This window comes from Dunckerocampus dactyliophorus, chromosome 3 (assembly GCF_027744805.1).
Source record: "Dunckerocampus dactyliophorus isolate RoL2022-P2 chromosome 3, RoL_Ddac_1.1, whole genome shotgun sequence".
Taxonomy (NCBI): Eukaryota; Metazoa; Chordata; class Actinopteri; order Syngnathiformes; family Syngnathidae; genus Dunckerocampus; species Dunckerocampus dactyliophorus.
In genome coordinates, this window is record NC_072821.1 from 6581772 (window position 1) to 6596211 (window position 14440).

The 14440-nt window shown below is 41.2% G+C and overlaps 1 protein-coding gene across 5 annotated transcripts in view; it reads right to left on the reverse strand.

Moving 5' to 3' along the window:
* The window catches only part of trpm7 (transient receptor potential cation channel, subfamily M, member 7), a 45157-nt gene that overhangs the window by 29507 nt on the left and 1210 nt on the right, over positions 1 to 14440 (reverse strand). For 4 of the 5 annotated variants that reach the window (XM_054770184.1, XM_054770185.1, XM_054770186.1 and 1 more), the window contains exons 2-6: positions 5320 to 5399; positions 4142 to 4180; positions 2750 to 2957; positions 1021 to 1234; positions 28 to 152 (exon numbers count right to left, since the gene is read on the reverse strand). In XM_054770184.1, coding sequence (XP_054626159.1) covers positions 28 to 152; positions 1021 to 1234; positions 2750 to 2957; positions 4142 to 4180; positions 5320 to 5399 — 666 coding nt within the window. Of the gene's footprint in view, positions 1 to 27; positions 153 to 1020; positions 1235 to 2749; positions 2958 to 4141; positions 4181 to 5319; positions 5400 to 7696; positions 7763 to 14440 lie in introns of those variants that run through there. The other variant, XM_054770189.1, reaches the window with a different exon arrangement.

Below are 14440 nucleotides of genomic sequence, written 5' to 3' on the forward strand. Positions count from 1 at the left end.
GAAGTGCGACTTGAAACGACGACTTACGTCTCTGCCGATCAGGTCATTCCTGTTTTCAATGACTCCCCAGGGTGCAATCCCAATAGTGCAAATTTTCTTTGATGATCTGGAACTGTGCTCTTTGAGAGCTTCACCGACATGCTTTGCTACACCTGTGAGAGAAAGGTGAGGACCAGAATCACCAGCACGTACAGTACGTCACACTGCAAACCCGCAAAAAAAGTAAGGGAAAATTGTAACTTAAAACATCTGTATGCCCGCACAAGATTAAAATAAAACATTAAACAATAAATTTTGTGTTGCCATATGAGGAGTGGAGTTGTGGAACAGACAGAGTGGGACGCTGAAGCGGTGTTTTTACATGTTAAAGGGAGGAAGAAAGGCGTTGACAGCCACTGTTTTTTTTTTCCCCACACATTGTTTATTTTCTGTTCCATGTTTACTGAGCTGTGTAAGAAATTTCAAGTCAATCTGACTTATGGAGGTCAAACTATGGGATTTAATAACAGCAATGGCAACACAGCAGGGGTGCATGTTTTGCCAAATTATCACCCCAGCGGCTGCCCTCAATTTTTCACATGACTGTATATAAAGTATTCCTTAATCCTACTTTAAACAATTTTGTCAAGTGAAATGTGTCTTCCAAAACTCAAGTGGTCAAAACAACAGACTGTCCAAAACACCTCCAGTGCGACAACAACAGTCGGATTACTTCAACATTTGGGTAATGGATCTTCTGAAAAGACCACCTTCACTGGCTAGGGTGGCTTAAAAGTAATAAGTGGTCTGGTTAATTGACCCTCGGAGTAAGCACTTGGACACTACAATGAGACTGCACCATTTTAACACTCTGCTGACACACTTAGCGCCTGCTGTTACAGCTTGAGCTCCATCAGCTAATTGCTAGTTGTGCTGTATGAATACACTGATCCTCCATTGAACCATTTCTATTGGCTAGTATGTCACAGTCAACCAGTCATGTACCACCACACTGAATGAAAATAAAGCAAATCCAAAAACCTGTGTTGACCCCTCCAGTGAGAATCCAGGCGCCCGTGGTGACGGCAGCCTTGATGAGGCCCTTGCCCACCACCTGCTTGATGCGAGGGTGCAGATCAAAGTTCTGGACCCCGCCGTGGACAGAGATGAGGATCTTCGGCAGCTCCATGTGCCACTCCTTCAGCATTAGCCGCAGGATGCTCTCCGGACGAGAGTCGTGGGACAAACGCACATACTGCAACACAAACAGAAAACAGTAAGAATAATATCACACGTTTACATTTTAAGGCCATAAACTACAGTTTTTCCTTAATATTTAAAATAATTATTGGATCATTTTTATTCCAAAGGGCATTCAATAATATAAAATTGATACACTATTAATATATTGTATGAGTGTCCAGACTTTATTTTCATCAACCAACTAATAAAACAAAGAAAATAATATCGAGTAGAGCTCTAAAAAAAACCAAAAAACACATGTACTGATATGATGTTTGTACTTTAGCAACCTAAAGTACCTTAAATTGCATGTCAGTCAAAATCTGTAAGATGCTATTACTTGGCACTGCGGGCTGATACTTTTGCTTTTGAGACCTAAAACATTAGTCAAAGATCCTCTACATAACAGGAGGCATCAGCTGTTTCTATAGCTTTCACTCCAAAAATGCTAGACAAAAAAACCCATATAGACACAACTAGGGATGTCCTGATCTGATATTGATATTAGATCGAGCAGATATCAGCAAAAAAAAAAAAAAAAATCAAGATCGGATTATATCGGCCTGTATCTCAAACCTCCGATATTGGCTCTCAAGCAAGCAGTCGATTCCAGATTGCGCCCCAGCATGCGACTGGATAGAACCCATGTGATCACAACAACAGTGTTTGCGAGTGTGCTGAAAAAGTAGCAAAGAACAGGAGTGAAAAACACGTTGCGGCTGAGTGCAAAACTTGTCATGCGGGAGTAGCCCGTGATGACACAGAAGTGAGGAAGTTTAACACGACCAACCTTATCGCGCATATGAAGAATCACAAGGGAAACTCCCACGGGACGGCAAAAAAGTAATTAGATGTAAAAGAAAAGAGGAAGCCCATGTGGGTGGTGAGCAATGTAGGTTACTCGCAAAAAACAAGTAATGTAGGGTTTAAATGCTTCATTGAGCACCTCAAACCTCGCTACATTATGCCTAGCCGCCACCACATTGTGGATAAAACTATAACAGACATGCATAAAGAAGTAAATGGGCAAGTTTTGCTCATATCTACTTTTGAGGACTACTGCTCTGTTTGAGTAACATGACTTGATCAAGCCTTTTGTAACATTCCACGCTACAGAATAAATTCTAAAAGCATGTATGATTTTGTGCTTACATCGAATCAATATCAGTATCAGCCAATATTCATGGTTGAAATATCGGCAACATATCGGAAGTGAAAAGTTGTATCGGGACACCTATATGCACAACAGCTCAGCTGTTTTGAAGCATTTATTTTAGTCTTCTTCTTACTTTTTCTTTTGGTCGCATTTGGTCGAGTGTGCTTGCTGCTGTAACAAGTGAATTTCCCCGCTGTGGGATAAATAAAGTACAAATACAATACAAAACGCTAGTCAAAGAGTTCTTTTTCTGACAGCACGGGTGTTTTCAGGAATCTGCTACAAAAATGTACATCACCCACTGATAGGCCTGATTAGGCCCGTGGGTCGGCAGTTGAATACTATGTGCCCTGCTATATAGACCCCTCCTACCTTGGCTCTATAGGAGTGCGAGCCTCCCTGGAAGTTAATGACACCATAGGCGTCAGTGGGTCTGGCCTCTGTGTGTTTTTCCACCGACCACTCCTCCAGCTCCGGCCTGGGCCTGCCGGAGCTCTCACCCAGCTTCACATCCGAGTACTTGTTGGCCAAGCTGGCTGTGAAGCCAACATGCTGCCGCACCAGCCGCCCGCAGCAGCACCTGCACGAGCAAATGCATCTTACTATATGAGCAACTCACTTGTCATTTATTGTCATACACCATTATGAAACAAAGAGTACATACTGTATACACCTTCAAGTACTCGGGTGAGATGGAGCTTTTTAAAAGTAATACTGGGAATACAGTGGAACCTTTAAAGTTACACAACCCTGAGGTCGTATTTCAGAAACGCCGTCAGGCAAGATGTCTGCATATCCCCTGTGACATCAAAGGATTACTTGCTTTTCTTTGTGGCTTTTTTGTAACAATTATTCCAAAAGACAGACGGTCCTCCTGGGTCATGCCACACATAACAAGCTTTTTGGGCTCCCCCCATACACTTTTCCAAAACAAGGACCACCGTCAACAAGCTGTGTTAAGAGAAGAATGGTTGCAATCAAATTAAGGTGTTAACTTTTTACTCTTATGTGACTACTGCATTACACCTGGGTACAATTAGGAGTGTTTCACCTGTATGACAGTTAAGAGTGTTACTTAAACATTGCCTGTACAATTAACAAAGAATGTGTGATGGTGCTAATTTAACACTGGAACAGATTAGTATTTCTATTTCCATTATTTCCTATGGGGAAAAAATAGTTCTGAAGTCCAAACAAATTGGAGGTTCTATGCTATCATGATGATGGCATAGGCTTTTTATGGTGTTGTCTGACGACTGCTTTCAGCCCGATGAGTGTTAAGCTAAATTGCTGCAGTAATGCTGACTTGACTTGCCTTGTTTATGTGGTTCACAACATCTATTGTTGGTAAAAAGGTGCAGCAACAAAAGGAGAAACGCTATCACGAATGGCCATCACTATTATTGGAGAATAATGTTGTAGTCGTAAGAAAACATTTTCAAGTTAAGCTATAAAAGCTGCTATATTATATTATAATAAATGATACTAGTTATTATTGCTATTATTTACCTAATAAGCTTGAGGTTGAGACAACAATGGCCGAAATGAACTTCTCCACTGAAATGATTATCTTAGTGAAGAATCCTGATGCACAAAGGCTTGAGCTTATGTGTTTCCTAGGGCAGGTTTCTTTTCAGTGGCATTATACACAAACTGATTTTGCCTTCAGGCTCTTTCTGGGTCGCAACTGATTCTGTTGAGCTAATCCTGCCTCCAGACTAAAGAAGAATGCAAGAAACAAAAGACTACTGAAGCAATACTCACCGGACTAGCTGCTGGCAAATCTGGCATCCTGGAAGGCATCTAGATGGAATTTGAACACATGACACAAGCATTCAGCAGCAGAAGTGTCAATTCATACAGTCGAGGGGAGTGTAATGACGCAAGAACGCCACCACGTGCGCCACCAAGGCGCTCAGAGAATCTCTTTCTGAATGTTCTGAATTCTTGTTTCCATGACAGTGTTGTGTTGAGAATAACACTGCCAGGGGTTGTGCCACAGTGGAGCTGTGCATGAATGTAGCTCTACTTCCCATAGCTGATGTCATGTTGTACTTCTTCAGCGAACTAACTAATCAACGCTTCTGCTGGCTGCAGCCAAGTAGTGCATTTCATTTTGCCTGATTAATCAGCAATTGTGATCAACATGTACTGGAGTTAGGGCGATAAAGGCAAATTATTGATGCAAAAGAAAACACGTAGAAAAAGAATAACTTGATAGGACAAACCGAGAGGGAGGAATGCAACTTTTTCAAAGAGTAACTAAAAACGGAGATGGCTGACACGCAAAGCGAGTTAAACAGTACATGGATGCAACTGTGGGAAACTTTATAGTTATACAAAATGATGTTTAGGACAGGGGTGTCCAAACATCAGTCTGGCCAGAATCATTAATCGGCATGGTCCGGCCCGTGTTTAATTGATTTTTATGGGACAAAGTCCGGGCCAGCAATGGCCCCTGAGCCAAAGTTTGGATATTCGTGGTATGTACAGAAAACTGTTAAATAGTAGTACCGTAATCCCTCATTTATCGCGGTTAATTGGTTCCAGACCCGACTGTCAAAAGTGAATTTCTGTGAAGTAGGATTCCTTATATATATTTATGCAAGAAATATTTTTGTAGTTAGAGTGCAGAAAACCTGTTTGAGATTCTAAATATATTTTTTAACATTATGAGAGTCCTCTAGACATGAAATAACACCCCTATACTGTAGTCACCTTTACACTCATATTACTCAATATGTTGTAGTAGACATAGAGAAAATAAGTCATGTCTACACACCGTAATCACAGTCAGACATTAGAGAGTAAGGTTGAGACCAGACTCATTGAGCCACAGTGATGTGAGCGGAGCGGTGGTGGTTGAGGTTTGGGCCTCCATACAATTATGGCGTATCCATGGCGACCACCACAAGGCTCACTGCTGGAGTGCAAACACATACCTGTGGGGGTCCTTTGACACTGGAAGTACGTACACACATTCCCTCTTGGTGAAAGTGCTTTCTATCCAGGGTTTCTGGGACTGTCAGAAATAAAAGAAGAAAAGTAAATCAGTTAGAATTTTGTCAAGAGCAATCAAAAGACAGAAATCACACAGTTGAGAAGCTACATGAGCTGAAAGTGTTGGTAAACGACTAAGGGCTGAAAAGATAATCACTTTATTACTTTTTCCCCTTAAAGCAAGCATTTTTAACAGGCATTTGATTAATACCTCAAGACTTATTTTTCGGCCATTATAAGGCCTCAGTCTGATTAGTACAGCTAATCCCTCACATAATACAGAAGGAATCCATTCAAGAACTTCAACTAGTCCTAAAAACATCACCAAGAACCTAAAACATAATAACAGGAAGTAGGGTGGACAACAGTTGCATGACATCAATAATAAAATATTTTCAAAATCCCTTCATCATATCTGTTGTTTTTTTTCCCCAATTGAAATTGAAACCAACCAGAAGTTAAACCACGTTTAATCCACATCTGATTCAGACTGCACATTTGACAGCAATTTAAAATAAACGATTGAAAATCCCATTTAATATCAGTTGAGACACTTATACTGTTGTGCAATCTTACGCAATTTGAAAAAACTGAAGAGTCAGTCTATAAATTGAAACCAAGTCTAATCTGGATCCAATCCATTTGGCTGTAATAAACCATAAAACCATAAACGATCACATTTAATTTCACAAATTTTCGATGTCTTTGTTAAATCTTACGCTATTTGAAAATAACATGATGTGTAGGCACAGCTACAATCCGAAGTGAAAACAAGTTCTACTCCAAAACTGATCCAGATTTGGCTGGAATTTAAAATGAAAAATCCTATTATGAATTTTCATATTCTTACTGTATAATCTCTGTCACATCTTATCTGATGTAGATGACATCTGCCGTGTAAAAATGTACAGTGTTCCCTCGCTCCATTGCGGTTCAGCTTTTGCAGACTCGCTGATTTGTTTGCAATTTTAGTGCTTTTTTTTTGTAAACAATGTATTAACGCTGTTACAGGCTGAGCCTTCTTTAAGAAGAATTGCATTGTGGGAAGTTTGAATGTTGTAGTTCTGTGCTTTAGCACAAGGTTGCTGTGTCTCTCTCTCTCTTCTGTCTGTACCGCACATTGTCTTCTGTGTCCTGATTGATTGGCTGTAGGCCATTGTCAATCTCCTTTGTGCCGTTTCCTGTTGAGGTCATTGCTAGAAAACTAGCTAACCATGTGAGCTGCTTGCTAATAAACAATAGAAGAAGCAGCAGCTAACCGTGTGACTCTGAACACTGAATGTTTGCACGTTTTCTCCCCGACAAAACCCACAATGTTGACGAAACATTCTGCACCCAAAAGGCAGAGGAAGCCGACCATCGCACAAAAAGTTGGACTTGTGGACATGCTGAAGGAAGGCAGAAGTTGCAGCTGTAGGGCGCCATTACGGAATTAAGGAATCTTCGGTTCGAGGAGGTCAAGGAAAATACGACAACAGCAGCAATATGTTTTAACAAGGAGACAAAGACACTACGGCGGAACGGCGGCAGGACAAAGGGGCAGAAGAGTGAAATACTCGCAAGTCACTAAATAATTTCTTGTGTCCGACCTAAAAGGTGGATCATTAAAATTCAAACAAAGGTTTGAACTTTTTTTGAGAGTGTTTAAACAAGAGAGAAATGTGATAAAATGTTAATGTCTGTCTGACAAAAGTGTATAAAATTGTATGGTAAGGGGTTTTACAGCCTTAAAACATACAGTATATAATAATTGTAAAAACAATTAACTTGGCTACTTCGCAGATTTCACTTATTGCGGGCTATTTTAGGAACCAATAAACAAGGGAACACTGAAGTCAAAAGCTGTAATATCCTACCAAACTTTATCTGGATCCGATCCAGACTGCATTTGGGTGCAACCTGAATTTACAATGGAAAATTGTATCTTCACAGGTTCAGATGCTAATAAATCAAATCAGATATCCAATTTTGATTACATTTGCAGAGTATTTAACTTTGGTAAACAACATTGTATCCAGGTTTGACCCAGACTACACATTTAGCTGAATCTGGAAAATCCTATTCACTATTTTCAGTTGTTTACTGTCAAATCTTATGTTATTCAGATGACATTTGATGTGCATGTAGGGTAGGACATCTGTAGTGTCAAACCAAATTTTAATCTGGATCTGATCCAGATTAGAGTCCAACCTGATCTCGTTCCAATTTGTGGATTGACCACTCTCTGAGGTCCCTAACATTACTGGTTGGTTAAGTTCCGTAAGGAGTCCGCTTGGCAACACCTAAACAAACCTATAACGACATCGCTCCACGGCATACCTGACTGTGCTCTTCTTCATCTCTGTGTTTAAGGGCTTTGTAGAGGAACATTCCAGTGCTCCTTGGTGCATCTCCCAGACCAAAACCGCAGTCCCCGCAATCTCCCTTCAACGCCGGATCGTCAGCATCAAATCACCACGCACTGGTCCGAGTGCAATGCTCTCTTGAGTATCAAAGTCGACAGCGACGCCGTGCAAAAATCCGGTTGAGTTAAAAGCTGAGTGATCAGCGAAAGGTTGCAGCCTTACCAAACGACATGGACAGTTAATGTGTAAGAAGCTGCTTGGGTGGCAGATGAATGTGTCTGAGAGCGAGTCGATGTAAGACCAGGGCGAGGGAGGCCCCAACGAAGGAGGCGCGGGACAGGATTAGTGTATGGGCAGAGGCCTCAATGATAAACACCTATGTGTCTACTGGACACACACACACACACACACACACACATGCATCCAAACAGTTGTACTGTAGTGGTATCAGTGGCTGAGGCTGTACTGATGTCATTATAAAACGCAAGTTGTTGCATTAACTTTCTGACACGACTATGCTTCCCGTGCTCGAGCATGAGAGATTGAGCATTTCGCCGGCTTTGACTTTGAGGATTATTTAAGTGTCTTTTGGTTTATTTCTAATAAGCAGGATGGCAGTTGGCTTTAATAACTGGCGGGGGAGACATGTAGATTGTGCGTGCAGGTGCTCGTGCATATCGCAGGCTTAAAGGGGATCTATTATGCTTTTCTTCTTTTCTGACCTATAAATGTTGTTACAATGTTGTATTCTTGCGTTTAAACGATGCCAATCAGTCAGATAATGAGGTTTTGCGCATTTAGAAGTGAGACCTGAAAGCAGTTTGGGATGGCTATGCACGCTGTGTTTTAGAGTTTTTTGGGGGTTTTTTTCATCGTTCCATATACGTCAATGCAACCCGGACTTCCTTATATGCCCAGGCAAACGCTGTAGGCCTGCCCTCCCCCCACTATGCTTCGCTCTGCTCTGTTCACTGTTAGCACATATGGCTCCCAAGAAATGTTTGTTCGGGTGTGCCTAAAGAGGAAAGCATCAGGCAGAAGTGGTTGGCGTTGCTGATTCCCGGTCAGCAAGAGAAAAATATCTGTCAACGGCACTTCACACGGGACGTAAACATGGGCCAATACGAAGCTGGACTATCCGCCAAACTGTTGCCAAAGTCCGACGCCTTTCCAACATTACTTGGTTGTGTTGAAGAGTCAGAGGAGCAAGCTGTAAGTAACACTTTCAGTGTCCCGACTGTCTTTATTTTGTTTAACTAATTGGACAAAAGGGGTTCGGCAGCTGTCCGGAAGTCCTCGGGAGTGCTTGGGAGTGTGACCAATCTCAGCGGCGGCGTACCTGGAGGAGGGCCGTGGGTGAAGTAAATTACACAGACTGTTTGGGTGGGAGGCGGGAAAACACTGCAGAAAGAGGTGCAGAGTCTGGAAGATCTAGAAAGCTTTCTGTGCGGGTTATCGTGTGTACCTGCTCTACAGGAGTCCAGAACGCAATACAAAAGGCCCAAAAATTTATATAATAGGTACCCTTTAAGACTTTGTGCAGAGAGAGTGCTAAGCTATCGAAACAAAACGTTGACATCTTGGCTTTGCGTTATAGGTGGCAAAGCAAATGTGGCTATTGTAATTGATAACTGGCAGGAGTAGTGGTCATATTTTTCATCCATCCATCCATCCATTTTCTCCTCTTTAGGGGTCGCTTCAATAATATAATACATATGTTGCATAGCGTTGATGTTATATTACTAGCATGCAAGTGCCCGTTTGACCACAGATATAGGTAATTCCATAGAAGCCTTGATAGAGATTTGGTGAAATGCCGCTCAGCAGCAAAGTGTTAGGTAGCAGATAAAACCGGCTTGAGCTCGGCTAACCTGTAACCATGGTACCTGAGAATGTCAGCCAACAAAAGACTGGAGCTCTCTTTGGATGGCCCTGCCAAAATCACACAGACATTTCAACCTCCTCCCTCCCTCTTCCTCTCTGCCTTTTCATATCAGAGCTCCACAGCAATAAGAGTTTTATGATCCTTTTTATTCCTGAAACATGGTATAGTAGCCACACAGTTTTTTTTCAATAAAGTTGAGTTCAGGGAGTTTTGATTGAAATTGGGCTTATTTGGTGTCTTCACAAACACACAACCTTGCCTCTCCTCCGTTTTCCCCCACACAGCTATGGAACAAAGCTGGCTGGTCAAGCAATCATTCCTCCAGCCACTCTTTCGTGTGACGTAAGACCAGGCTTGATAACATCTGCCCTGGCAATGTAACTGCCCATCAGATAGAACAGAAGCACTGGGGGTCAGCACTTTAGAGCGTGCAGTAGCCCAAAAATGCAGCCTTTAGAGGCTGACAAGAAGTAGGAAATGCATTTCTGCTGTTTTAGTTTCTATTTACCTGGGCAGCAAAGTGCATGACCTGGGATATGGCTGCAAGGGTTCCGCATCCACTGCAATGCAAGACGACAGTTGTAGTAGTTTTACTCCCTATTTTATCCATACAACTCTGATATTGACGTTTATTACCTTCTTATGGAGATTGAGTACCAATAACGTGAATAAAAACAAATCAACCACTACATAGTATATGAGCACCGTGATAACACTGAGCAGGATCTGGGGCATCCTCCGTGCCTCAGTGAGCCATGTCTCTTCTCTGGACTTTTTCCACCTCATAGCCTTTATTCCACACCACTGTCACTCTTTATTGCAAATAACGTCATCGCTGTAATTGCACTGTGCAACCTAAAAGAAAATAACATTTAAAAAGGTCCCCTATTATGCAAAATTGACTTTCTAATAATCTTCTGACAATACTGTGTCCCTAGAGCCTGTTTATGATGGCCAAATCTCCCTCACTTGTTTGCACTCGTTTTCACAGTAGTGTTGGAGGATCCAGGTTTCTATAAAGAAGAACAAGAACAAGAACAACAAGAAGAAGAAAAAAGAAGCCCTTCCTCATGGACATGATGCCCCCCTCTGACGTCATCTGCTGGGTGAGCGCACTCCGTGCATACGCCCACCACTTGACAGAGCTTTGTAAATAAAATAAAAGCATCGCTACACATCTTAAAATGCAGCTTTTGTGCCAAAGATCCGTTTTGTTTTTCTTCAGCAAATAAGCTAAACAAGCATTATGTTGCTGTTAAAATGTGACTGCATGGTTAACTGTAGCTCACATAGCTATGCTAGCGTTGCTTAACGTTGGTGTCCTCCCGTCCGTAACAGTGTACAGTCATCTCTTGTCACTTTGCTGTTAGAATTTCACGGCTTGACTCTATCACGTTTTTTCTTAATATATCAATTAATAAATCATGATGCTTTGTGGTTGAATACCGCCTATTATTATTATTATTATTATTATTATTATTATTATTATTATGTTATGTATTTTGTGCCTACATTAAGCATTTTCAAGCATACAAATGGCTTAACTAACTAAAAGCTCAGAGACAGGTATGGACAAACACAGCTCATTAACATTAAACCTACAGACACACAAAACGGGGGTGTTCCCACTCGGACTTACTAAAAGAACTAAATTCCAGCATCAAGGCTAGATTTTGGCCAACACACTATTGTGGCACCTGTGAGACTTCTTTAAAATTGTTGAAAATAGTAGTTAAGAGAATTCCGACCACCACCAAAGGCTTAAACATGTATCACCTGTAACATAAGTGAGACAGCAACTACAATCCTTATGAACTCTCTGGGTGGAGAAACATTTGTTTTATGTGATAAACGGGCGCCTGAAATCTATTGCAGACTTCTGAGGACTTTCAGTGAAACAGTCACGAGACCCAAGTGTGATGACGCTCACACTTGTTGCCTCTGGGTATGGCTGAGTAGTGCATAGTGCAGGAAGTGTGTCATGCCAGCTAGCCTCGTCCCTATACCTTCCAGCGAGTGTGCATCCCAATAATACAAACTGTATAGCATGTGATGCCTTCTTCTTACAACATCTGGCGCCTATGGTTATGTGGGCCAATGAGAAGCAGGTTTAATGCTCTGGGTAAAGAGCAGGAAGTAGGACAACACTGCTCCTACTGTACCCTTATCTACACACAAGCTCTCAAACATGCAAGCTGAGCAGGAACTTCACTTCAATACGCAACTTCAAAGCCGTGGCCATTTCCTTATTAAAGGCTGTCTCCAAGGCCAATTGAAAAAACCTAATCAATCATCTTCGAATTAGCAGTTGTGTGTGTGGTGGAAATGGATTAGAGTGTGGGATAAGAGAGCTTAGAAACACGCCGCAGACACACACACAAGTTTATCAGAGGGCACAACCAATTGATGCAAGACAATTATTGAGCAGCTCAGAGTAGGAATGGATGATATGTTTTAATCTAAATAAATGAATTCTTTTTTTATTAGTTTATATATACGATTAATATATAGTGCTATAGCTGACATCATGCTCTTCTTTAGCGACTGTTGAATGCAGCCAATCGTGTACTCCAATTCGCCTCAAAATGCAATTAGTCGACAAAATATTCTGCACAATCGATCAATTAATTGATTGTTATACCCAGCTCAGAGGCTACTAAAGACTGAGCAGCATCCAAAATAAATATAGGACATACAGTAAGTTAAATAGCACCAAAGTGTGATGGTGACCACGGAACAGAAAATTGATATTACAGTACATTACATGGTACAAGTATCTTCCCTGGCTGCTCAGTACAATATGGGTAAAGAGACAACAAATCAGCAATAACGTACACCAGCTTATGTGAAAAGACTCTCCACCCAAGCACCAGCAGCAATCTTGTTTATTGTAATCCGCACAGCACTGGTTGTTGTTTTTCCCATTCCAAACTTCTTTTTAACACCAAAAACATGTGTGTGTAGCACATATGCTACACGTCCGTTGCCCACCATCAAAGCTAAGGGTGAATGCACAATTTATTGTTAATATTAGCAGTAGTTAACTTTTTCCACAGTTAAGAACGTTAAAATGTGTCTTAATACAGAGCCTGTACAATTCAGACAGCAGCAGTTTGACGCAGGAACGGATTAGTTAACTTTTGACATCACGGTTTTATGTAACACTGATGTGCAGCGCTGTTCAGTAACAAACAGAGGCTTACAATAACAGAGCTATGGTCCACATGAGTACAGCATGCAGGGAAAGACTGCTGCTGTGAGCTGCAGTAAGAAAGCAGTGACCCTCATCCAGTCCAGGGGTAAGCTGGGGCATGTGACTGTCTCAGGCTTCCGCTGTGGGAAACCGATGGGAGTTTTTTTTGGTCATCACAAACTTTAGTTTCCTCATTAAATGTTATATGCACTACTTGCCATAGCATCATTATACAAGTGAATCAAGCATGAGACAAAAACCCAATATTAATCTTTGTTATGTGATCAGAGGTCATGTCACTGCTGCTAGGACTTGTGAAATTGGAGAATATGCTGGTATACGTAACAATTGGATTAGCGGGCCCAAAACTAGACCTTGTTTTGCAGTTTTTGGTTTTGAGCGACACTTAGTCCAAATGAAGGAGCAGCCTCAACAAGGATTGTCGAAACAGTAACTTAACTAACATTTGTTAAGTTATTATTGCACTTGTGAGACAATTCAGAATGTTAAAAAAATATACACATGCTTTTATGATAACTTGAGTGCATGGTTGGCATTTTTACACGTTGCCACCAAATGGCTAATGTACAGTGGATCCCCGCATAGTCCCAATTCAGCATTCATGGCCCTGCAAATTTGCAGATTTTTGGTCAAAAACATTTTTTTATTTACAGTAATCCCAAGTTTATTGCGGCTAAATGGTTCCAAACCCGAGTGTGATAACTGAATTTCTACAATGTAGGATTCCTTATTTACAAATTATATATTTTCATAGTTAGAGCATAGAAAACCTGTTAAAGACCTTATAAATATATTTTTTTTACATTAGAACCCTCTAGACATGAACTAAGACATAAAAAAGGACTTGTGCTCATGTGCGTCGCTATAAATGCGGTCCACAGCGGAGCAGAGGCGTTTCCTTGAACCCGCCATAGTTGCTGTGAGACGCAAAAGTGAAACTTCTACATCATGACACCAATTTCATCTGTTCATTGATCATCGATCATCTTTAGCATTCATTAGTGTTGAGTACCTATGCACTTTATACTTTACGTGTGTTTAATAAGTGTGTGAGGCATACTGGAGAGTCAACAGTGCAAATGTTGATCTGAAATCGGAGAACGTCGACATCAAGCTAGCAAGAAGATTTGGAGCGGGAGCAAGAAGTGTGTCAAAAATAGACATTTCTGCGGGCATCTCAATTACTCATGGACAGTAACACCCACCGTGAAAAGCGGCATCTACTGTACATGCATTTCACTATGTGGGGAAAAAGAACATCACAACGATTATACAGTTCACCAACAAACTATACAAAACAGCATGGCTGAAGTAAGGTGAAAGAAGTTTGTCAGGTTTTTTTTTCCTCCTGTACTTTACCATATAAAAGCTATACATTGAAACCAAAGCAATATGTTTGTCAAAATGCCTCTGTTGTTTTTAAAGGACCCACTGTAAATATGCCATATATGACAGGTTTTTAAGGACGTACTGTACAAACGCTAGTCATAGATCATCTGTCTGGAGAGCTCTACTGCTTTTCAGGACCCACTGTAAGGACATACCGCAAAAATTGTAGCCAAAGTTCCACCATAGACAGGAGTGTTCTGCTGTTTTTATATAACTACCGCAAAAACACT